Source organism: Grammomys surdaster, unplaced genomic scaffold (genome assembly GCF_004785775.1).
Source record: "Grammomys surdaster isolate TR1022 unplaced genomic scaffold, NIH_TR_1.0 125801, whole genome shotgun sequence".
NCBI lineage: Eukaryota > Metazoa > Chordata > Mammalia > Rodentia > Muridae > Grammomys > Grammomys surdaster.
The window spans coordinates 792,664-818,672 of record NW_021620632.1 but is presented as its reverse complement, the minus strand read 5'-3'; the positions used below and the strand labels follow the sequence as shown (position 1 = coordinate 818,672).

Below are 26,009 nucleotides of genomic sequence, written 5' to 3'. Positions count from 1 at the left end.
AGAGAGAGAGAGAGAGAGAGAGAGAGAGAGAGAGAGAGAGAGAGAGAGAATGAACCAAGTCTAGTTAATTTTGCCCCTATTTTCAAGCATTTAAGTCTGACCACATAGGATAGGGACCTCATTCACGAAATAAGCTCTTTCTCACTCCGTCCATTTTACAGCTCCTTGTGAAATGTACCTGTGAGAAAATGGATGATGTGATTATGCTGCTGTCTAAGGCACTCTCTGAGGAACACTGAGCTGTAGTCCTTCCTTCAGTTGCTGCTAACTCTACTCTGTCTTAGCTATTCAAATCTCACAAGGCAATTTTAATTGTTCATGATTTCTAAATGTATTTTTCAGTCTTATTTGTTTCACACTTGGGAAAGATAAATCGTCACAAATGTTAATTACTGATTGTATGCAAAGGAAAGCTGCTCTGAAATCAATACTGGGCTTTCTGAGGTGGCATCATTTTTTCATGTATAGTGCATTATGTTTTCTCAAGTAAACTTATAAAGTTAATGTTATTAACTAGTTTGCTTTCTGGCTAAGTGCACTGACTATCATAAGTCTTCTGGTTGTTGTACCCTTCACAATAATTTCCTCTATATAATATAGACACAGTGTGTGAACTGCTATAACAACTGCTATTCTAGGAACCAGGACAACATGGCAGTAAATGTGAATCCTTCTACTCTTACCATTGCCGTTCCTTACTCTCTCTGAAATGTTCTCACTTAACGAGCTTGCTCATACTCAGGAAGGTAAACAACTGAAAACCTTGTGGTGGCTTGTAAAATCTGGTTCAGACCCAAATGCTCTACTTTATTGGAATTCATTTTTCTTGTCCAGAAATGAGTATACGACATCACTACATTGGGTCCTGTCCATGATGCACAAATGCAGGACAATAAAGTACATTTTTAGTGTTGGAATGTTGCTATGGGTTGCTTTTGCTTCATTAATTACTCTACAGATATTTTTATTGTATATGTATAAAAAAAACCCAAGCTTGTAGGGATTAAACACTTAGCTCAATGTATTAAAACCTAACACAGAATCAATCCATTTTCTCCATGTCCAATGATCAAGAACTTATCTTCCTCCATCTTCGATCTTCCGTCCCTATGTAGTAAAGATGACAAGGTTAGACAATAATATACAAATTCAGAAGCTGGTATTTTCTCTCATGTGTAGAAAAAGAGAGATCTGCATAGACCTAGTCCATCCATTGAAGGCAATAGTACCACCTACTCAGATGACTGGAAGACAATATATACATTTTTTTCTTTTCTTTTATTAGATATTTTCTTTATTTACATTTCAAATGTTATCCCCTTTCCTGGTTCCCCTCTTGAAGCCCCCATCCCATCCCCTTCCCCCTGCTTCTATAAAGTTGCTCCCCCACCTACTCACCTACTCCTGCCTCCCTACCCTGGAATTTCCCTACACTGGGGCATCAAGCCTTCACAGGACCAAAGGCCTTTCCTTCCATTGATAACCAACAAAGCCATCCTGTGCTACCTATGCAGTTGTAGCCATGGGTAGCTCCATGTGTACTCTTTGGTTGATGGTTTAGTCCCTGGGAGTTCTGAGGGGTATGGTTGGTTGATATTGTTGTTCTTCCTATGGGGTTGCAAACACCTTCAGCTCCTTCAGTCCCTTCTCTAACTCCTCCATTGGAGACACCGTGCTAAAGTTCTAAAAGTATATATTTGTATGACAGATAAAGTACTACCATACCTGTCCCTCCCTGACCCTCCTGTTTCATTACTTATCTCTTGATTACTGTGTGTTTTGTGTAAACAAACTTAGGTTTCTTAAAAGGCAAACTGGCTATTTACATTGGAAGTCTTAAGCATCCAGTTCATGATTTGTTTCTTCTCGTCAGAAGAGGTTTCTGTTCATTAGAAGAGCTGTCATAATGAATCTCATCTATAGCAATAAGCTGTACTGTGACACCATCTACACCCAAAGGCTGAAAGCACCAACCATGGGTATATTTTTGATATATTACAATATATTTATGGATACATTACAAGCACACATGGATTGGAAGGAAGCCAGTGATGTTGACTAGGTACATGCATGATTATATATTTTACTGGCCTGTTTTTGTTCAGGTTTAATATTAATTTGACTTCTTCATGGAGACATAATGAGACCTTCTCTATTCCAACAGGTAGTTTGCTATGACCATCTCATGTGAGTTTTTTAAGTACTTGCCTATATTCCAATGAACCTGCAAGAGCTCATTCAGAATCAAGAATGTAAACACTCTCTTGACAGGAACAAAGACACGAATGATTTTTTTTCTTAATTTTATTTTTCAAAGATTTTAACTTCAAAATTCTCTCTCTCTCTCTCTCTCTCTCTCTCTCTCTCTCTCTCTCTCTCTGTGTGTGTGTGTGTGTGTGTGTGTGTGTGTGTGTGTGTGTGTGTGTATACCTTTACATGGGCATGGGCATGTTCCTGTCCAGGCCAGGAGCAGCCATTGGGTCTCGTGGAACTAGAGACACAAGCTGTTGTAAACAAGCTTAGATGGTCAAAGGGAACTGAACTTAAGTCTTCTAAAAATAAATAAATAAATTTTCACCAACAATAAGCCATTTCTCCAGCTCAGGGACAGTGATTAATTTAGATTACTACATTCTTCCCTATTTTATCTTTTAGCTTCATTTTCTTAGTAATGGTTGTCACTAACTCACATTATACAAGTACAGACAGGGAAGTATTTTGTCCTTGACATTTTTTCTTCATTATATAGTCAGTACACACAATCTATGTTTAGTATGTGTTACAAGGTCGCTACTGTTTGTATTAGGATGATTGAATTAATTCCCATAGGGAATAAGAGGGCAGCATTACTAACACAAATTGGGAAAAAAACATTTAATTTGTCATGCACTTAATATAAACCACAACAAACTGGAAGGAATACACTTGGAGAATCAAAAGCCAAAGTAGTACAGATACCATGTATTTGTTAGTAATAAACGTCTCCAACCTTCATATTCCATATTCAGTGACAATTTATGACAAAAAACTGTTGTTGACTCTGGTTAAAAGAGTCAGCTGTTTTGTCCAAGATCATATAGCTAAGGCAAGATTAGAATATACATTTTTCTTTTTATTGAAAATAGATTCTCTTATACAATACATCCTGACCAAAGTTTCTTCTCCATTCATTCTTCCCAGATCCCTCACCCTGCTTTTCCTCTCTCCAGGTCTATCCTCTCCCCCCCCCTTTCCCTTCAGAAAATAGCAAGCATCCAAGAGATACAAACCAAGCATATCAAAACAAGATTCAATAAGACAAGGGAAAAGCCTTCATATTGAAGCTGGAAAAGGCAGCATAAAGCAGGAAAAGAGCCCCAAGAGCAGGCAAAAAGTCAGAGACATGCTCTTACTTACCAAGTCTTCTGTGTATAGGCTAGTTATGGCTGTTAGCTTGGTGTTTTTTAGAATATACGTCTTTCAAATAAGAAGTTACTGTTACTTTCACTGAAGAGTCCTGTTACAACATTTGAAGAAATGAAGAGATGAGCTAGGATAACTTAAAAAGAGAAAAAGCAAATATTACTGTATTAATGTTACTGTAATGCCACAGCAAAATATTGTAGCCTAGGCAGCTCATGTAAACCATGACTGTATACCTCTCTAGACTAGAGTGCCCATTTTAAGGCTCGACTTGGTTTTGGGAGAGTACATTTTCTGCTCTAGTGATTTGGAGATGGTAACTTCACATGGAGTGTTTGCGTAATATTTATATTTTATAAAAAGACAGACAGCGAGACAGAGAGAGTACTTTATTTAAACCTAATTCTAAAATTCTCAATTGCTCTATCACCACATAAAACATTAAAAGTCAAATGGAAGGTCAGGCATCATCCCAGCAAGTCATGGAGATACAGTTCAGTCCCTCAGAATTAGAAACATCTCCAGTAAGAGAGAGTTCTTACAAATAAGAAAATTTTGAGTTAGTCTTTACAAAGGAGTTCTAACACATGAAACTTCGGTCCTCATTTATTCAGATCATGCTGGTTTTGCATACATATCAAATGACTATGTGACTTTATATTTTTAATATGAAAATTAAACTAACAGACTATATTAATTTTCCTTTATTCATTTGCAGTGAAGGACGAATGTGTAGACTAGATTACAGGGTTTACTGAAATGCACTGCCTTTCTTTTCTGTTACAGGCCCAACAGCTCACTGAACTGGAACAAAAGCTAGCTGTAGCCAAAAATGAACTTGAGAAAGCAGCTCTTGACAGGGTAAGTTCACATCCAGGAGCCATTGCAACATTGGTTTCAGTAACATGGGATACACTTGCTACTGCCTGTGACTGTCCACTTCAATTATAGACATTCTGTACAAAACTGGGTATAGAACCCCCGAATGCTCCATGTCGTCCTTGGACTCCAAGTTCTCGTTTTTTTGTTTGTTTGTTTGTTTTGTTTGTTTGTTTTTTTCTTCCTTAGTAAACTGAATGAATTATGTGAATTTATGACTTCATTTATCTTTAATCTCATGGATTTATTTATTTCATAACACCATGGATAAACTTACTTACTGTGAAATTCATGATATTGTGTATTAACTCTGGATGAATGAGTACAAAGAGAATGGAAAGAATCAATTGACATCAGGTTGTTAAAATGTGTCTTAAATGCCTACGCCCTGGAACTCCTCCTAACATTAGAAAACTTGGAAATGTGCACAAGAATATTACATGTAGCAATAATTATGTCAAGAAGAGAGAATATAGGATTTCATATATATTGTATGATCATATTTTGGGACACTAGCCCAAATATAAAACTACTAATAAAATATATTTTGTCTATCAGTAGTAATTTCCCAGACACATAAAAATATTTAAAGTATTTATGGCACTAGGTCAAGTAAAATAATAAATATCAAAATTTTAGATGTAATTGTTTTCTGAGAAATATACGGTAGATGGCTGCAAAGAAAACTTGAATGTACCTCACATTTCACCCTCCGCTTATTGAAGAGTCGGAGTAATAGTCTGTATATATACACATTGCATGGATGCTATGCATGTAGTACATATGTACTAGGTACATGTTGCCTGCGTATTTATTTGTATTATAAATATTTTTCTATCTGTGTGTAATTTATGCACATTACAACTGAATTAAGAAGTTATTAACATGCCTTTGCACATTCCATTCTGACTCCTGCTAACCTCATGCTCAATATTATTTTCTCCATAGACCTGTAATTCTCAAAATCATCTTGGTTAAACTTACAGTGTTCTACCCTCTGTCAAGAACTGTCTATGCTGTGACTACTGTTTAGTGAATATGCTATCAATAACATTGAACAGGGAAACCACTGTATTTGTGGACTTATGTTTTCAATAATTCATGATATGAAACCAGAGGATTTGTATAAAAAAAATTGTCTTCTAATTACCCAGTTTGAACTGTGTTTTGTTGTGGAACAGTCAGGATTGGTTCCCTTTGGAGATCTTCAGGTTTTACACTTTAGGAAATCTAATACTGTGTGCATATTTTGACACTATACCATACACCTGGCACCGTGTGGTAGGTTTGAAAACCAGTCTAAATTCTGCTGTTTGGGGATATGACTCTGTCTCTCATTAGCACATTTCTCCATGTTGTTATGATCCACACATCATCACAGTTGACATATGTGACATCTCAGACATTGTATGTAGACTGTGTCATAACAGAGAAATGAGAAAGTAGATATCCTGATTGTTAATGGTGTTCCTTTGTAAGACTTGTGACTCTGAGACAAACTAATATTCAAATAGGTAGATAGCTCCTCACCATAGTTTTTTGGAAAGGCTATTTCTTAATTTATCCAAGTTATTAGCATGTGATAATTCAGAGTAGCCTGGCTTTCATTTTATGGAGTAGGTCATGCATAATTCATTTTACCAAAATTAGTATTATAAAAATTTAATTTATTGTTTTCCAGTGATGTATACATCATCTCACATAGCACATGCTTGGCTACATTTTACAAAAGACTTGGGGATGTGTAGATCTGATGGAAAGAAAAAAACAAGAGGAACATGCAATTCACACTTAAAAACTATCCTCTGTCTTTGCTCCACTTTCTCTGGAAAAAAAATGCATTATATCCCAAGAAGATACTGAGTCCTCAAGTTCCCAAGGCAGTCTCACAACTTCTAAAATGTTATTATTTATGGCCATTGAATTATTTTTTTATGTGCTCTCCCTGATTGGATGCTAGATAATTATTTAATTTATCAGTTGTGATATAGTTTTCAAATAGCTTTTGTGAGATGCCATTATGTTAAGCATTACAGGAATCAAAAAGACATGACCTTTGTTCAGATATTAAATATAACAAACCAATCAAAAAATAAGACTTTCTGATTCACAAGGTAATAGAATAATAGAAACTGAATCTAGAAATTACAAGTACTTATGGATATCACCAAATCTCAGAGCCATAAAACACTCTATTTGTTAGAAATCGGCTTATGTCACAGAACTCGGGGCTGCTGCAGAGAGGTTCCTTCTCCTTTAGTTCTGTGCCCTTGTCCCATTATTCATCACTCTCATGTGCACTCCTGTGCAATGAGCCCATATCCTGCCATAGCCTGTATTATTCTGGGGCTCTGAGAGTTGAAAGTCTCCAGGGAAAGTACCCCTGTGTTTAAGGAATCACTTTTGTTGATTGGCTGTGTTCAGACCTTCCCAGTGCTATGCTTTATAGAGGTCAGTCACAGCACTTATATTTTAAAGGTGACTTGAGAGTTATATGCATAAAAACTAAATTGATGGGAATATTGCCTGTCACATGGAAAAACGCAAAAAGCTTATCCATTAGTCTTAGCACTGGATAAGGTAAGATTGCTTTTGTGTGAAGAGAATTTTGTCTTTAACCTTTAATATTCTGTCACCTCTTTTTTGGTACATAGAACTACAAAAAGCATTTCACACTATTAGGGATTGATTTTAAGAAATATCAAGCGAAATACAAATAAAGTTTAAAAGCTCTAGCTCTAAATCCAGGTGGAAAGGCTATATCAATCTATATTGGACAAAAACTACAGTTTGAAAAAATTGTTCCCCCCCATTCTCTATCACATTTATATGAGACATTTTTTACTTCCCTTTGACCTTTTAGATATCCTGTGTCTCATGTTCATATAACCTGAACTATCACAAAACACTGTGAGAACATCTTACCATTCCAACTTTCTTTCTAATGAATGAAGTATCAATTTATTATACCAAAATAAACAAAGCAAAACACAAAAAAACCCTCAACATCTAAAAATTAATTCTGCATTTTCAAAAAATGTATTGTTTATTCAGCTACTACTGAAGTATACTGAAAAATTGGGCATTTTAGCTACAAAATTCCCAACTTCAAGAGTGGAGGGTACAACAAACGGGAAAAATGGTTTCAGACAAGGAAGAAAAGGATAAACCAAGACTTACGAGAGAAGAAAAGAGTTCTCTTCTAGATCCAGAGGAAACAGGTACAGAGGAAAACATGCTACACATGTTATCTCATACTCTAGTTAGGGACATCTTGTTTTAGTAACCTTCAAAGTAAATAGTTACCTGAAGCTTTGATGTAATCGAAGGATGGTGAAAACATAATGGGCTGTGCTATCAGGTCCTTGTCCCTGGCCTTGTGCAAACACAGCACTGATAACATCAGAAGCGGGCTTGTTCAGTTACAGGCTCTTTCTTGGGGAGAGTGGTTAGAAAGAGGATGACATTAATTCTGGTGATGAATGTCAGACCATGGTCTCTGGTAGGATCCATCCAGACTGTCAACAAAGAACTGGACCAAAATGTAAGACAAATGGTCCTGGTGCAGTTTATAGTCCCAAGAATGAAACTCAGGAGGGAAGACCTTAAGAACAGCTTGAAGCAGAAAAAAAAATACAGACTACTCTGTTTTTCCTCTTGAATGTTTGCTTGTGTTGTTTAAAACCATGGCTTCATTGTTATTCATTCTTATTTGCATTTAGCATCTGAATTGAGTTATTGCTCTGACTTGGAGAATTACTAACCAAGTGAAAATATAATTTAATCCCTCTAGCCCTAAGACCATCAAAAGGATGCTTTGGAAGTTCCTTGTGCTCAAGCATTCTATTTTCAAATGGTTTTGCACTGGTTCCCCTAGAACCTTCTAGGAATGAAGGCCTAACCAAAATATCCCTTCTTATTGTCTCCATGCAGAGTGTATAGTTTCACCTTAACAGTCCCAATCTCTTGAAAAGGTATATGCAGTTCATTGGTATCTGTCTCGTGCCTACCACTTTAACCACACATGCTGGCATTTTCTCACTGAACTACTTACACGTCACATCCTTCTGCTGCATTTTCTTCTTTGAAGACTTAAGGCAAATCTCACTAAACACAATGGACAAGAACCTTCTCACAGCCTGGTAGTTATCTCTTGAAATGTTCTTCATCAAATAAGTTAGTCCACTGCTTTTTAATTCATCCATATGCACATTTTAGTATGGAAGCAGAATACAGTCAGTATTTGCCAGGATGCAGCATCTGTGGCCTCTTGACCAATATCTAACACTGTCCTTCTTGACCTCTGATGTTTCCTAAACTTCCTTTCTGCTAAAATATTACAGGTCTTCTACTGCCTCATTAGAATCACCTACCAAATTTTGCTTCTAACTTCTTATAATTATCTGGCCTGAGGTTTCAACCTGGCTTATAGACAACATGATCAAGTCTATAGCAGCAAGAAACCCATAGACAACATGATCAGGTCTATAGCAGCATGAAACCCATAGCTTGGTATCCATTTTCTACATTCATTCTTTTTCTTATCAATGCAACCAAATATCTGGTGAAACATAGCTTAAAGACAGGAGGATTTAATCTGGCTCATGGTTTGAGGGGTTTCATGGGTATCCAAACTATTGGCAATGTAAAATGATATCATGTATACAGTATCCAATGAATATTGGACCACATTCATACCTCATGCCAATGCCTAATACACTCCTCCATCATCCTGAGAAGCAATACGTGGTAGCAGGAATGGCTCTCAGATGCAGTAGCAGTAGGTTGAGATGCTTGATCAAATCTTAGCTGATCAGGTTGCAGAAAGAGATGAAGGAAGTGGAAAGGATGGAGGAAGTGGGAAGAAGAGAGAGGTGGTGAGGATAGATCAGGCAAGAAGTGTGGCCGTGCTATTTCTGCTTAAGGCCTGTATCCCTTCCCCTCATCCTAGACTCCTTATCCATCACTGTGACACCAGCTGTGCACAAGGTATTCAAACATAGAACCAAGTGTAGACACCACATTGAAATAGGACAAGAAATTTCATTTGAAAATCTGTCTGAAGTTGAATGGAGCATAGGCTAAGACCGATGTGGGAAATGGTAATAAGAACCACAGGTAAAATTGTCAATCCTTCCCTCTCTTTCAGGACTCACAAATGAAAGCAATGAAAGAGACTGTACAACTCTGCCTGTCATCAGTTTTCCGTGATCAGCCTCCTCCTTTGAGTCTCATCCCATCAAATCCAACCCAGATGTTGCATCCACCCAGGACAATTGCTTCCAGGATTCCAGAAACAAGGACAAAAAGCAAGGTACTTCTTTTTCATGTGTTACCAGTAATGACTACTAAAGCACTGTCTTAAAGATCCACTATGTGTACTCACCACACTGGACCCAAGTAGGATACCAAGTTCACAAACTTATCAGATAGCTCCCTAGAGAGAGTAGCTCAGGCTGCAGTCCCAGAGAAGGCTGGCAGAAAGCAATGTTTCATTATCAAAGACCTTGGTTCATAAGTGGGAAATTGTCATTGTTGATGTTACTACAACTGCAACAACAAAAGGGTAGAAAACAATGAATTTTAAGTAATTTTTTAAAAAGACTTGTATTACATTCTAATAAACAACACAAATACAAACTTTCTTTGGAAATAAAAGCAACATCCATCATACATGCTAAAATTAAGTATATAACATTCATCGCATGAGAATCATTTCATAGTATGTAAAGATATTCTGACGTGCACACAAAAAAGAAACCTCACCACACATCTTTTCAATTAGATAATTTTGTGTTGGCTTCCACTCGCATTATTAAGAGGAATTTTGATGTGCCTTCCTGTTTCAGAGCAGACAATCTGCAAGTTGCCTCATCAAATCCCATAATACCCGACTATCAGAGAAGACCTTGGGGCTTCTACCCCACTTTCTTTCAGTCTCTACAGAAACCTGTTATTGTGCTCTGTGTGTAAATAAACACAGACAACCTGAAGGAGCTGTTGGAGGGAGGAGTTTTGTTTCAGTCAGTGCTCTTGAAGGAACGGCTTCCCTAGTTAGTCACTATTTAGGATGTCTATTATGCAGAGAAGCCTGACTTAGAAATCCAGGCTGTACAGGTAAGGGCAAAAAACATTGACAAACAGGGGTGCAAAAGGTGATTTCTGTGATACACATGAGCTTAATTCCTGTTTGTTCCTTACTCTTCTTATTCTGACATTGTTACTTGCGATTGTGGGAGATTTACTTTATGTAATCTCTTGCTATATTAACATACTATCCTGTAAAAAAAATTATGAAACTCTATTTCCACTGTTTCGTTTTATCACCTTTGCTCTTACTATGTGTTGAAAGAAACTCATAATTTAAAAACAATGTCTTCCATGTGTTTTTCTGCCCTCTTGCACATTCTAGGTTTAAAATATTTGATTATTTATATCGCAAATAATACAGGCACATGAAACTGTACTGTGTTATGTTCATCAGAGAAGGTACTCAGTAAATTTCTTGAAAAGACTTCATACAATCTCATAATAAAGGGCAAGACATGGCCTTGTTTCCCTAGTACTACAATGGGGACAGGAACAAACCCTCATCTAAAACTGATGACGTCCAGCAAAGTATCCCCTCAATTCTGTGAACATGTGACTTTTGTCTCCAACTCAAATTAGATAAAATTGCTTAAATTAATTACAGATATGGGTTTTTTAAGACCTTGAATATATGGAGGAAATTACTGAGTATTGCTTTTATTGATTTTTCTAGGATTTAATGTATGTCCTGTCATTGAAATTAATAAATATTTATTATCTGTCATAGTTTAACACTGAAAAGAGCAGGAAGGAATTTAGCAAGCAGATTGTAGATTGCTTATTTTTCAGAAACCAATAATAAAAAAATCCAATTGTTTAAGATGAATTTCAATAAATCTAGGCCAATGTAACATGCAGTATTGTATTTTAGAGATTAACATTAAAAGCTTTTCTAATGTTTATGTTTTGTCTATGTTCTTCATCTTCTTAATAGTGGCAGAAATTGTATTTTATGTGTGCTCAGGGCATAATCTCTTTGCAGACACCTAGCAGACAATATTGTTCTAAGTCCTGAATCATATAACATGGTGTAGTATATACAAGAAAATCAAACTCATAAGTCATGAGAAACTTTTTCTCTATAAAAGAAAAGTAACATGCTTTGTGTATGAAGGTAGAGATTGAACACAGGGCTCTGCACAACCTAGGCAAATAATTTCCCATGAAGCTACAGTCTCAGCCCAAACATTGTTTGTTTATTTGCTTGTTTGCTTGCTTGTCTATTTGAGACAGGATGTCACAATCTGTACTTGGGTAGCTTAAAACACTGGACATACACCAAGTTTGCCTTGAATTGACAGAGATCTGCCAGTCTCTTTCTACTGAGTGCTGAATTTAATGGCTTGGCCCATATATAATTTTGAAATTAGCACATTTGACTCATTAGCCATTAAAGAGAGTTCCTTGTAGCCCATGAGGTGGTATGCCTGACAGAGAGTTGTCTCATAGTTACCCTACTCTCTGATTCTTTTGATCTGGGATAGCTATAGTAATGTGACCACTTAAGAGTTCTGTCTCCCATGCTACTGCATTGATTTTCATCAATTATATCCATTTTTCATTTTGTATATTTAATTTTATATTTGAAAAATAATATACAAAATGATGTCTTTTCTTTTGATGCTTACATACATATAAGTTTTGTATGTTGTTAAATAATCACACATCATAACCCTCCATTGCAGTTCCCTCTTCCTGTCAGTCATCCTTCTCCAGAGCCTTTCCCATTTATCTCTATGCTTATAACAGTATTTGTGTATCTATATCATTTACCTAGCAAGCTATCTAGCATCTCTCATCACCAATCTGTGGTCTAGAAGTCACCTATCTATCCATTCATCTGTCCTATCTCTATCTTTCATCTAGCCCTCTCCTGACATCAACCCAATATTTAAAAGAGAAAAAATGTGTTATTTTTCTTACCTGCTTCAGCTTATTTTAACACAATGTGTTCCAGCTTTACACATTTTTCTGAAGATTACATAAACTTGTTTTCTGTGGTTTAGTGACCCTAATTGTGTTTAGGTACTATATTATTTGATGTTCATCTGTGTATTGACATTTAAATTAATTCCATAGCCTGACTATTGTTATTAATACTACAATGGATATGATATGCGCATATCCCTAAAGTGTGTAGGTATTGTGTGGGCATCTTTGCAGTATGCAGACATTATGTGTGCATCTGTATAGTATCCAAATTTTGTGTGTGCAACTCTACAATATGCAGATGCTGTGTGTGCATCTCTACAATATGCAGATGCTGTGTGTGCATCTCTACAATATGCAGATGCTGTGTCTGCATCTCTACAGTATGCAGATACAGTGTGTGCACCTCTACAGTATGCAGATACTGGGTGTGTATCTCTACAGTATGCAGATACTATGTGCATATCTATGTAGTATGTAGATACCTATGTGCATCTCTATAGTATGTAGATACCTATGTGCATCTCTATAGTATGCAGATACTGCACTTACATCTCTATGTTATTTGGATGCACAACAATTTGGGTATATACCAGGAGAGTTGTGCTGGTTTCAAATTTATGAGGAATTTTCATTCCTATTTGCATGTATTAACTGCACATTTTATATTCCCACTAGCAAGGAATAAATGTTCTTTCTTCATATTCTTGCCAGTGTTGATTGTTTAATTCCTGAGTTACAGTCATCCTGACTGAGATGGACTCTGCACTTTTGAATGTTTATCTCTCTCTTTTTTTTTTTTGAGAACAATCTGATTCATTTGACTGTTTATTCTTGAGCATTAATTTGCTGATTTCTTTGTATATTTTAGAGCTTAAGTCCTGGTTACGTAAGTATTTAACCAGGACTTTCCCTAATTCTGTCAGCCATCTCACCAGTCTGCTAATTGTTTACTTTGCTGAACAGAAACACTTCCATTTCATGCAGTTTCATGTGTCAATTATTAGCTTTATTTTCTAGACTGTCTGGTGTCCTTTCAGTCAGTCTTTGCTTATGAATCAGTCTTGAAATATCTTCCAAAGACAGTTTCAGAGCATTAGCTCTTACACTAAGCTCATTGCTCCACTGAATAGCTTTGTACATGGTGAGAGATAGGGATCTAACCCCATTTTTATGCATATTAATATCCAGTTTTCTCAACACAAGCTTTGAGAAGGCTGTCTCTTCTCCAATGTATGTTTTTTTGATATCTGTTTTTGTTAGGAGTTGCATTGCTGTGAAGAGACACCATGACCAAGACCACTCTTAGAAAAGACAACATATAATTGCGGTTGGCTTACAGATTCAGAGGTTTAGTCCATTATCATCATGGCAGGAAGTTTGGGTATATGCAAGCAGACATGGTGCTGGAGGAGCCAAGAGTTCTACATCTTGATCCTAAGGCAACTAGGAAAAGACTGGGTTCTGCAGGCAGCCAGGTGCAGGCTGTCATTCCACACTGTGTGGAGCTTGATCATAGGACCTCAAAACCCCCATAGTGACACACATCCTCGAAAAAGACTACACCTACTCCAACATTGCCACACCTTATAGTGCCATTCCTTAGAGAAAGCATACTCAAACTACCATGATATCTTTATTGAAAACAAACTGCTTGTCACTGTATGGGCTTATTCTAAAGTTCTCCCTTCTTTTCAACAACTCTCCTTATTTGTTTTTGATGCCAGGACTTTGTTGGGTTTGTTACTACGGCTTTGTAGAATGATTTGAAGATAGTCTTATTTTAGTTCCAGTATTTCTTCTTTGTTCAGTATTGTTCAGGCCATTTGGAATAATCTGTACTTCTGTATTAATGTGAGAATGTCCCCCTAGTTCTGAGAATGTCTCACTACAGTTTTCTTGATGGTTACACCCAACCATTGATCACTTTCCCTTCAGTAACACAGCCATTGAAAGAATATTAGTTCTACTGAACCTTGTCCATGGGAGTGCTCTGCCTCCTCCAGTGCCCTCTTCAATTCTTTCTTCATTGTTGCACATTTTCCATTTTAGATTTCTTTCCCCTTGGTTATGTCTATGTCTTGCTATTTTAGTTTTCTCTTGAAACTATTATAGATGTAGTTTTCTTCCTGATTTCATCCTCAGCATTTGAAATCTTCCTCAGTGGTGCTTTGTATGGCTTTTTCTGAAATGTATAAAACTCATCTAAAACAACAATTTGAGTCTATATTTTGAATAAAACGAACAGAGAAAAATTCAAGTAGTAACATTGGATGCTACTTTATCCAATCTAGGAGGTTCATGAAGTAAGCTCTCTGTTTCTATCGAAGAGTACATGTGTGTGTTTGTCTGTGTGTGTATTTGTGTGTATGTGTGTGTGTGTGTATGTGCATGTAAGTGGTGTATGTGTATGTGGTGCATACATTGTATACATGTGATATATGGGTTTACATATTTTAAAGACAATTGTTCTTGACACTACTACAAAATTGTAAGTTCATTGGAGAAAACATAAAATAATTTATACGCTTCCTCCTCATTTTTGCACTCATTTTCTTGGCTACTACAGAATTCCTACTATGAGTCATCAGTCTCATAGCTCATGCCTACTCTACTGCTCTACAATGGTCCTGCTTCCTGTGTTGATCTAGAGTACATGTAGTTATCCTTTTTATCCTTTATCACTGCATCCTCCATCATCATTAACACCTCATTCTCCCTGACTTTGGTACATAATTTTTAATCTTCTCAGGAAGATACATATTTTTCTTTTATTGGATATTTTCTTTATTTACATTTCAAATGTTATCCTCTTTCCTGGTTTCCCCTCTGAAAACCTCCTATCCAATCCTGCCTCCCCCTGCTTCTATGAAAGTGCTCGCACACCTACCCACTCCCTCCTCCCCACTCTGGCATCCCATTACACTGGGGCATCATCGAGCCTTCACAGGACCAAGGGCCTCTCCTCCCATTGATGCCCAACAAGGCTACCCTCTGCTACATATGAGGCTGGAGCCATGGGTTTCTCCATGTGTACTCTTTGGTTGGTGGTTTAGTCTCTGGGAGCTCTGGGGGGTCTGGTTGGAGGAAGATACTTTTATGCTACCACTGCTGTGACAGCTGAGGGTTTGTAGCTCATCCTTCAGTTACAGAAGTATGTTTTGTCTGCCTTGTTCTTAGAAATATGTCTGAGCTTATCTTCTTGATCTACCTGGCATGGTGTTTTCAAAGAATTAACTTGAAAAAGGGTTTAATGTGTATTTATTTTCTTACTCGCATAATTCTGGAAACTATGTCACACTGAGTGTTGCATTCAACTGTCAATACATATATTACAAGGGTTCTAGACTCTCAGACTAATATTTGAAGTTATGTAGATCTGCACAAGATAGATGACCAAGTCTTTGATTTTAATTTTTAAATTTAATATTAGTGTTTAGGATTCTATGGTCTAAATAGCTTTGATGAGAGACAAAGATTAGGTATATTATTGGTTTTCAATGTGTTTAAGAATATGTATTTGCCATGTCATTGTTAAAGTATTTGTTTTATAGATAATTGTGTTTGACTAGAAAGGTAAATGTAAAAGTAAAACTAGAAAATACCATTTCCATTTTGTACAAACTGAATACAGCTAGACAGGAAAAAAAAACAAATCATGGAAGCTGATTTTTTTTAGTCATGTGACACATGATGGCAGCTTGACTATGGTGCAAAATGAAAAAAAAAAAAAGCAATTGGATCCCAGAATGCTGATGGGAAAAACTAGTGTAAACTCATGGTTAAATGTATTACTGAGGTGTACAGCCTGTGTGATCTCTTCATCCCAGAGGAAGAAGTACAGAGAGGAAGGAAACCAAGGTGACACTCCAAGTTTGAATACATAGATGACATGAACAGCAAGAGAAGTTTTTCAAAAGAAAGTCAATTTGCATGTTTTCCAAATGCTAACTTATGGGTAATTATCAGAAACCCAAAGTGCAATTGTGTTCAATGATGTCATGTTTTGATCTGGAAATAAGTGAAAGCATCTGAGTTTATAAGTAGGATTTGATGGACTCAATATAAATGAAAGTTTAATGTTGGAAACATATGAAACTACCCAATGAGAGGGAAAAGGCAAGGGCCTCATGGGACATACATGTGAAAAATAATGCAAGCCTGACTTTAGGACCAAAGTCAGAGTTAGATTCTTTCTTCCCTCTCTCTTTTGCTAAGATTGTCATTGCTTTTGTTTGAACTAAGAAGCATGGTTTTCTTATGCTGGTCTTAAAAATAAAAAATCAGCATTGGGACCTCAATGAAGGAATTAGGGGAAGGACTGGAGGAGCTGAAGGGATTTGCAACCCCATAGGAAGAACAACCAACCAGACCCCCCCCCAGAACTCCCAGGGACTAAGCCACCAACCAATGAATACACATGAAGGGACCCATGGCTCCAGCTGTGTATGTAGCAGAGGATGGCCTTGTTGGTCATCCATGGGAAGAGAGCCCTTAGTTCTGTGAGGCTCAATGCCCCAGTGTAGAGGAATGTTAGGGCAAGGAGGTGGGAGAGTGTTGGGAGAGCAGATTCAGGGGGTGGGATGGGGGCTTGTGAGGAGGGGAAACTTGGAAAGGGGATAACATTTGAAATGTAAATAAAGAAAATATCCAATAAATTTTTTTAAAAGAAGAAGCCTGGAGGGAAGGTTCTGCCGTGTATGTCTCTCGGGATCCTCTGTATGTGTTTCCCTTGTATGAATATCTGTGCTGTGTTTATGTACAACCCTCCACTAAGAACATCATCTTCAAATGAATCATATTGGGAAAGACTGAAAGAAATATCCCAGTACACGTAGAAGCAGAAGTAGTTTCTGGCCATCCAGAAAAAGAACTGAACAGAAAAGCGGCAGCATCATTTTGAAGTCCTCCAGATGATATAGGAACCAAGGCTGAGAATAGTCAGTGGAATCCCCTGGGTCCTCTGTACCTGGGATCTTGTCTCTTATGGATTTCTGATCATTAGCAAGGCCATAAGCCACATGCAGGGAAAGAAAACCTCAAAGTATTGTGCTTGTTTAGTCAAAAGAACTACCTTCCAGTAAGAAAAATTGTTTTTGCTACTCAAAAAAAAAAGTCAGAATATGTGTCACTGTGGACATTAGGATGTAGAATGTTCTAGTGGTCTGCTGCGACTGGTTTCTAAATAAGTAGGAGTGTTAATGTGGAATCTGTAAATTTTATACCCATCATTACTAATCATGGCCCGCATTAATTATTAATTCTACAAACACAATGAGGTAAGTTTTATTAAGGTCAGTATTCTAACTAACAAAGGCTACTTAACAGTGTAGATGTATGTTTTTATAATATTTTTCTCTTCAAACTAAGATGATATATATATATATATATATATATATATATATATATATATATGCGCTAATGTTCTTTGTTAATGATAGCTCTGGGATAGACTGACATTTGTAGCAGCTTACACTGTTAAAATTGGTAGTCACTATAAATCAGAATTTTCCTAAACCACAGAGATAGGATACAGAATTATGCTTTATGAATGTGTCTATATGTGTATACAAGTGTGTGCGTCACTGTGTGGGTAGTACATTTAAAACATTAATATCACATTATTGGCAGCATAGATGATATGCAAACATCATATAAGTACATCGATTTTATTCTCTCTACTACTAATATGACAGAACTAAACATGTAGCAATATACTATGAAAGTAAGATAATTATAAAATTAACAAGTAAACTAAAAGAAAAGATGTTTTATATTACCCATATAATTTTAATTAATCATAGATTTTTATATAAAACATTAAGTATGGCTGTATATTATTTAAAAATATAAAAATGTAAGGAAAAAGAGCAGGAAACATTTCACTCAATGTTCTTCCATGTTACATGAAATTATATTAATCCAAGAGTAATATACTGGTGGATTGTGTGTGTATGTGTGTATAAATGTGTATCTGTATGATGTGTGTGTGCATGTGTACATGTGTGTGTGTTTGCATGTATGGTGTATGTATATGTGATGCATACATGTGAATATACAAGCTTTTTATTTGTGGAGGCTAGAGGAGTATATGATACTTTTCTTTGTTGCTTCCCAGCTTATGGACTTGAGACAGATCCCAGAGAACATAATTCTGTCAATCTTAGGCTTTCTGCAATACAGCTCACTGTCTTGATTTCTGTTATAGTTCCATGGGTAAAGGTTACAGTCGTGAGAGCTGCATAAAAGCAAGAGGATGGCATGCTAATTTTTGAAAGTTATTTTTTTAAATACCAAAGTCATTTATGGCAGCAAGCTCCAGGGATCTAATCAGGAGTTTCCTGGCATCTGAGTAAAAATAGCATACTGCTTGGTGCATAGAGCCTTAGAGAACATGGGTTTTTATTACCTTCCTAGCTGCCAAAAATCTTTGGCAAAGAAATCCTTAAGAACTATTCGTACAGTGCACCTGCAATTATCACAGACCAAGCTTCTGAAACTGGATTCTATTTTCAAATTATTGCGTGTTCCAAAAAGCCAGGTTGACTATCAACATTCTAGATTCAGATATAATACAGGACCCAGGCATGTTCAGGGTCATTCAAACTGCCTGACATACAGTCAAGACTGAAAATAATTAAGATATTGACCCTAGAATTAAGAAAGGATTAAATACCATGGAAGCATGAACCTTTTTCAACGGCAGTGCTGATAGAGGAGATTTCTCATTTGACTCTACCATAGGGGTAAGTTTTAGGCATTTTTTTCTTTCTACCTGATGTGTTTATTAGCTAACTACTTAGTTATATCTCACACTTTTCACGTTTCTACACTAAAGACATATGTAATACAGCCTGTATTCATGCTTACCATTACTACAAAAATGAAGAAATAAATACACATATTTTATGAACTACATCACAATGATATATGAGATATGAGAAAAAATTAGAATTTATTTTGAGCATATGAGATTATAATGACTTGTTTGATGACTGCCACCAGATATGTCCTTTTTCTGTCAGTGTATACTGGTACGTATCACATGTTGCAGTAGAACCACGTGTATTGGGATTCTGAGCATAGCTCAGTGGTAGAAAATAGGCATAGAATGTTCAATGACATGTCTTTAGATCACAATACCATAAAAGATAATGGTATATAAATAAATATGTATATGTAAAAATCATAGAATATATATTTGAAATAGTAACTGTGAAGTGGGCCCTCTGTGGCACCTTATTTGTGACACGGGTACAAAGGTTTGTTCTCAGGAATGTTAAAAACTTAAATCTTCATAAGAAGTCATTTTTGGTTTTAAAAAAGTAAAAAAAAAAAAAATATATGGCTCTTGACCACTTGTAAATAATGAAATGTTTCAGAGAGATTTTGTTAGCAACCAAAGCATTTAGGTCATTTAATCCTTCTAAAATTATAGTAAATTGGAACAGAACATTATTGATGAGACCATTGGCTTCAGTAATTCTCAGAAGTCACATTAGATTCAAGAAAAAAAGCATGTTATCTTGTGCAAAGAAAACAATAGTGAAGTCTCCTTCACTTCCTATTTTTCTTAATATTTCTAACACTTTCTTTTTAACTTGTTAATTTTTTTAAATTATTACTCACATATGAAATGTATTATGATCACATACATCCTCTACCCCTTCCAACTCTCCCTGGATGCCACAAAAATACATGCCCTCCTAAATCATGCTTTCATTTAAAAAAAAATATTTCAAGTCTAATTAATCCTGCCAATATGCACATACATCTGGAACACTCACTGGGGCATAGGCACCCTACCTATAGTCAGAATATTGAATAGAAATGTTTAACTTCAGCTGGCCAGCCAGAACTGGGCCTCGTGATCCCATACCCATGATCATCTCTGTACTGTTACAGCACTGACTAGGAAGCCTTTCAGAATCTGCAATTAGAGTTAGAAATTAACTGCCAAGTGTCATGCTCCACCGATCCAATCTGGAGTTGAGCAGACCAATTAAGTACTGTTTTGCTCAATGCATAGCCTCCTTGAGCAATTAGGTCCCAGACTGTGATCATTCTATATGAATAGGGCTCTCAGCACAGAGCAATGCACCTCATAAACGAGTGTGCACATGTGCTAATTTAGCACAGTGAATCAGATATGTAGTATTCTAGTGTTTGAAAATATAATCTAGAACTGAACGTTTGTGCCTGAGACAGTGCTATGCAATGCTAATGATCTGTGAGAGTTGGGTTTCAGAATTAATTTCTCACTGATAATATGAGACTATATTACTTTGCCCAGAAAAATCTCTTAAGAGAATTAACTAAATATTGTAGTTTCAGATACATTTTGGTGTGTGTGTGTGTGTGTGTGTGTGTGTGTGTGTGTGTGTGTGTGTGTCTGTGTGTGTGTGTGTGTGCTATGTAGTGAATATTGAGGTCAAAAGACAAAACTCAAGAGTCTGTTCTCTGTGTCCACCATGGGTACTAGAGCTTGGATTCACCTTCTTGAGCTTGCACTTTTACCAATGGGTCACCAACCCAGCCTCAGACTTGTTCTACTACACATTGTTATATAACAATCTCTGAAGGAATGTCCCTCAAAGAACGATAAACAGAGTTTGACAAAAAGAAAATAATTTAGAGGCCCAGAGTGGTGTTATATACCTGCTATCTCAGTTACTTGGGAGACTGAGGTAGGGAGGTTTTAATTTCTATACCTGCTAAGACTATATTGAAAGATAAGGGCTACCTGGTCGACTTAATGAGAACCTGACGCAAAACTGAACAGAAAAAATATTAAAGGGGCTCTGAATCTACCATAGTGCTGCAGAACTTGTCTAGCAGAGGCAAAGCCATGAGTATAAACCCCAGTAGACAAGACGAGAAAGAAGAGGGAAAATTTGCTGAAAATTATTCCTATTGGATCACAAGTAAATAGATTCTTGCATAAGACCTGATTATGGAATTTTCGTGTTTATTTGATTCCTTTGCACTGTCATTGGATGTAAATTCTGCAGACTATTAAGAGGAGAACTTTTCTTCTTATCATGATATGGACTGTATTTCCACTCATAGTTTTGAGGAATCATAGGTAACACTATTGAGCTCCCTGCAGGGCTGGCCTCAGGCCTTCCTATGAGATGCGTGCCCTTGTTTTGTCTTCTCTTTATGAAAGCAGAATGACTTCAGAGCTACCTAACCTTAAAAATTACTTACAGCAGCCATATTCTAAGGGCAAGCATTTTTCTTTTGGGCCACTGTAGAACATCCAGTTTTGGAGAATAAAATATAAGCATATAGTTTCAAATTTGTGACATTTATGTATGTAGTGGAAAAATCTTAGATAAATGTAATATAGAGATAGCAAGATAGCACAATGCAAAGTATGACCCTTTCCATTGGACCTATTTGAAACAGGTTAAGAGAACACAATCAGTAAGAAGAGGCAATTAAGGTTTATTTGCAATTGCTCTTATGTAAATTAAGGGTTTCCTGTCTCCATTATCTTACAGGCATAAATAAGTAATTTCTTTATGATTCTATTATGTAGTTAATCAAATTGCTTATAAAAGTATGTTTCTTAATGTCCAAGTTTACTGTAGTCTGTATGCCAATTATCTAGGTAAAATACAGGAAACCTAGTGTGTCTCAAGAGGAATATTCTAGAAATATGCAAATGGCGAGATGAAAGAAGAGTAAAGATAACTAAAAACTCACCACATAATCCTTTACAACTTCATCTCCTATGTCAACATAATTTCAGTATATAAAGTAGATGAGGGATATTTGGAAATAGGTCACAAACGTATTCCAGACTGTCATCTTTTAAAAGCGAATGCCTCTTTTCTGGCATGTTAACACCATACTTTATTGTGAGCATTTATAGTTTATAAATGTTTTTCCTGCAATTTCTCAATCATAATGATAGATTTTAGTTACATATAGTTCTTTATGGCTATAGCCACAAGACATTTTATTTTATTGTTACTATAAATATAGTGAATTTTACTTAAAGCAGTTCTCCTCACACAGGAATTGAGCCTGACCCCAGTATTCTGATGATGAATATGCCAGCCAAATTAACTTGCACCAAACCAGAAGATCCAGGCTTCTGCCCTCTCTGGGCTAAGTTGTTTGAAGAGGATTCTTGAGTCACACATTATATACAAGAACGCTAGTGTGTTGCAGTGAAGCATTGCAGTGATTTGAAAAAGTGTGTTAATAATCACATTTCATTTGGAGGCACATTTAACTCATTTAAATGAATAATTAAATTCACTAAAATATGAAATCTATAACTCATCTTTCATTTTCAAGTTCTGGCACAAATTATTTTCTGATAGCATAAATGACTTGATAGTACATGTTTCATCATCTGGCCTCCATGGTTCCAAATAAGCACCGACACTCTTAAGGAATTGGTAAGACTGTCAAACATTTAATCCCTTGTAGTTTATGAATTTGTAGGCTTGAAGACTATTTCCCTAATGTTATCAGTTTTAAATACTTTACAAATAAATCATTGGTTGTGCTATTAGTGATATAATGATATATCACTAAGCATGATATTGGCATAATCACAGCACTTTTTGGTTAGCTTCACGAGTTCCTCTTTATACTTATATTTAACTGACCGCCTAGAATTTGTTATTTTTACATGCTCATACAATGTCTTTCTCATAGTTTTCCATTTCATACAATTTCTCTATCCTGAGTAAATCTATGAATCTTCTGGTGTCTTACCAATAGAAAAATGTACAGTAGAAACTATATAGTCAAAGCAATAGCATGTGGAATTCTTGGTGAAAATTACTTACAAATAAATCATTTCTGTCTCTAATTCTATACTTTGTTGAGGTTGTAAGACTACAGTGAAAAGCAATCTATTATGAAGATAAGTATACAAACCAATCCAGTGAAACAGCATTAAAAATTATAATGGCATATTAGGGGATCAGGGTGAGGAAACAAAAGATCATAATAAGGAAGAGTAACCTCAAAATACATTATGTACATGTATGAAAACAGAAAGGGAAAATTGTTTTCTAGAAGTAATACACATTAATAAAATCTATTTTTAAAGTATACATAAGCAGGGCAGTTTCTCAGTTATTTTTGGAAACCATTAGAATGTCTAATAAAATCAAAAGGTGTTGGAGAAATGTTCTAAAAAAAAACTGATTTATGTACCTGAGGCCTGAATTTGAATCCCTGGATAACACATAAAAAACTAACAATAGCATCTGTGTCTATAGCATCACACTTTTGGAGTTATGGATGTGATGATTGCTAGTGTGAGCCTAGCTTTGGGTTCATTAAGACACAGGGTTGTTGTCTTCCCCTGACCTCAATATGTGTGCATTCTTCCCTCCTGCACATGCACATACACCACACACTGACATTCCCCCCTCTTGTCTCTCCCTCCTTCTCTCTCTCTCTCCACACTCAGATTCACACACACATACACTAAATAAGTACTTTAAAATGAATAAGAGTATTAAATGCTCGTTATTTATAGATTATGAATTTCACTTGAATGGTGTATGGATATGATGATGGTGTTAAGATATTTCTAAAAGTAAAATATTACAAAAATCATTGCAAACTAAGTTTTAACATTACTCATGAATTAAGTTGTTTCTTATTCATTTTATAGTACAAGGTATTTAAAGATGCTCCTCATAACTTAGGAGACCACCATTTCAGTGAAAGTAAAAGTCTGGTGATTATTGTTTTTCCTTCAAATTAAAATTTTCATGAATATCAAACGAAATTAAATTCATAGAATATGGAATTAAAACCATGTTTCTATTTTCTTTATTTAATGTTATGTTCAAAATTATTTTATAATTTTTTTAATATTCCTATGAAAGTAAGGTTCTTTCTATGTTGAATGAGCTGACATAAATTTTTATTATATTATTGATAATATTATATTCTCTAATGAAGTGGTACTAACCATCAGTTGAGAATGCAAACATTTCAGTGACTATAGGTACAGACTATAGGTACATCTGTGGATTGTTATCCTACATGTCCAAAATCTGAACTCAGAATTTACTTTTATCTATCTAGAGAGGATATCAAAGAATATAGCTTTTATGATTAAGTTACTAATTGAATGACTACTGATTTTCTGTAAAGGGGCTACATATCACAGTGCCTAAAGGATTTATTTTAATCACTGCATAGAATTTCTCAACAACCACATAACAAATTATCAGATTAGCTAGATTATTTCACAGCAAAATAACTAAAAATCATATTCAGATAACAAACATGATTTTTAACATCGTCTGTGGAGTTACATAGTGTTTCTTAAGCTACTGACAGTGTTCAAAATAGTCCTAAAAGTACCAGACATCTGAGAAAGATAGAGACAGTCTACCAGGACAGAAAGATTATGAAGAGTATAAAATTATATTTTAAGCCAGGATGCTTCACAACAAGATTAGGTTAGACAGAGGACAATTTCAACTTACATACCCAAAGATTATTGAATGAGAGGGAACAATGAATCCATTTAGTCTATTTATTTATAAAATGATTGTGACTGGATATCTTCAGATTACTTGCATTGATTTTTTGGCATAAATATGATTTAGAATATTATCACTGGAAGACTATTGATTGACCTCAATGAACTGTCCTTTGTAGCATTGTGAGAGTCAGTAGCTCAACTTCTGAAGTGACAGTGAAATAAGTTCCGCTGTCCTGTAAACATACCTGATTGCACTTGACTTTTTCTGTCTGCTCTGTATCTTCAGACAAATTGAAAGCATGTGCTTGGACTTTATCAACTGTTTCAATTTCTACGTAATTTAAAAGTTTCTTAGCCTATACTGAGATCACACTTTACAATTATGTATTCTGTCACTAGTCTGTAAAATTTTAATTCAACTGTTTTATTCTGTTCTTTCATCTGTGCTAACTTGATTCAAGTCAAATCATTCCAAATTTTAAAACCTTCAATTTCTCAGTAAGAGAGAGTATGTGTGATTTAATGTTTGTGATAAGCTATGTCAATGTTCATTATTTGGGTCAATTGCAAAGTGAATGATTAATTGAAAGATAGATGCTAAGATGAAGTCTGTATGACCATTTATAGATTAGATTAGTCATGAAGACAGAATATATTAGAATTATTAATGAACCAGTAATAGGAATATATGAGACAAAGGACACAAAATAATATTAATGCACATTTAGTGGTATTATCAACTAACATGATAGTTCATTCATTCAAATGGAGAAAGGAAAGCAGCAACATAGAAGTAAGCTAGCGTTTTCTCAAATTCTTCCAGACATTTTACTCTGTCTGCAATATTTTCAACCTTGCTCCGATTATTGGTGAACTTCAGCTTTTCTTTCATGGGTTCATTTCAATGTCAACCCTTCTTTAACTTATTTTTAAGTTTCTCTTGCATTCAAAGATTTCAATTGTGTTTAGTTGATATTCTATAGTAAATTCAACCTTGGAACACTTCCCTGATTTTATCAGCCAGGCTGTGACTACCTCATAAATAAATATTTGACAAGTTTACATTTCATCCCAAACACACAGAAAATAGACTTTCATTAAATGCACGGTTGGTGATGGGTGACTTGAAGTTAACTACTGAGGATGGTGAATTGGAATGGAGTATGGTAAAAAAAGACAATACAGCGCTCTCTCTCTCTCTCTCTCTCTCTCTCTCTCTCTCTCTCTCTCTCTC

At 35.8% G+C, this 26,009-nt stretch overlaps 1 protein-coding gene across 1 annotated transcript in view; it reads left to right on the top strand.

Moving 5' to 3' along the window:
* Window positions 1–26,009, top strand: part of Luzp2 (leucine zipper protein 2) — a 171,042-nt gene that overhangs the window by 117,465 nt on the left and 27,568 nt on the right. Inside the window, exons 6-7 of the mRNA XM_028789237.1 lie at window positions 4,189–4,263; window positions 9,431–9,595. Of these exons, the coding sequence (XP_028645070.1) occupies window positions 4,189–4,263; window positions 9,431–9,595 (240 nt within the window). The remainder of the gene's footprint in view (window positions 1–4,188; window positions 4,264–9,430; window positions 9,596–26,009) is intronic.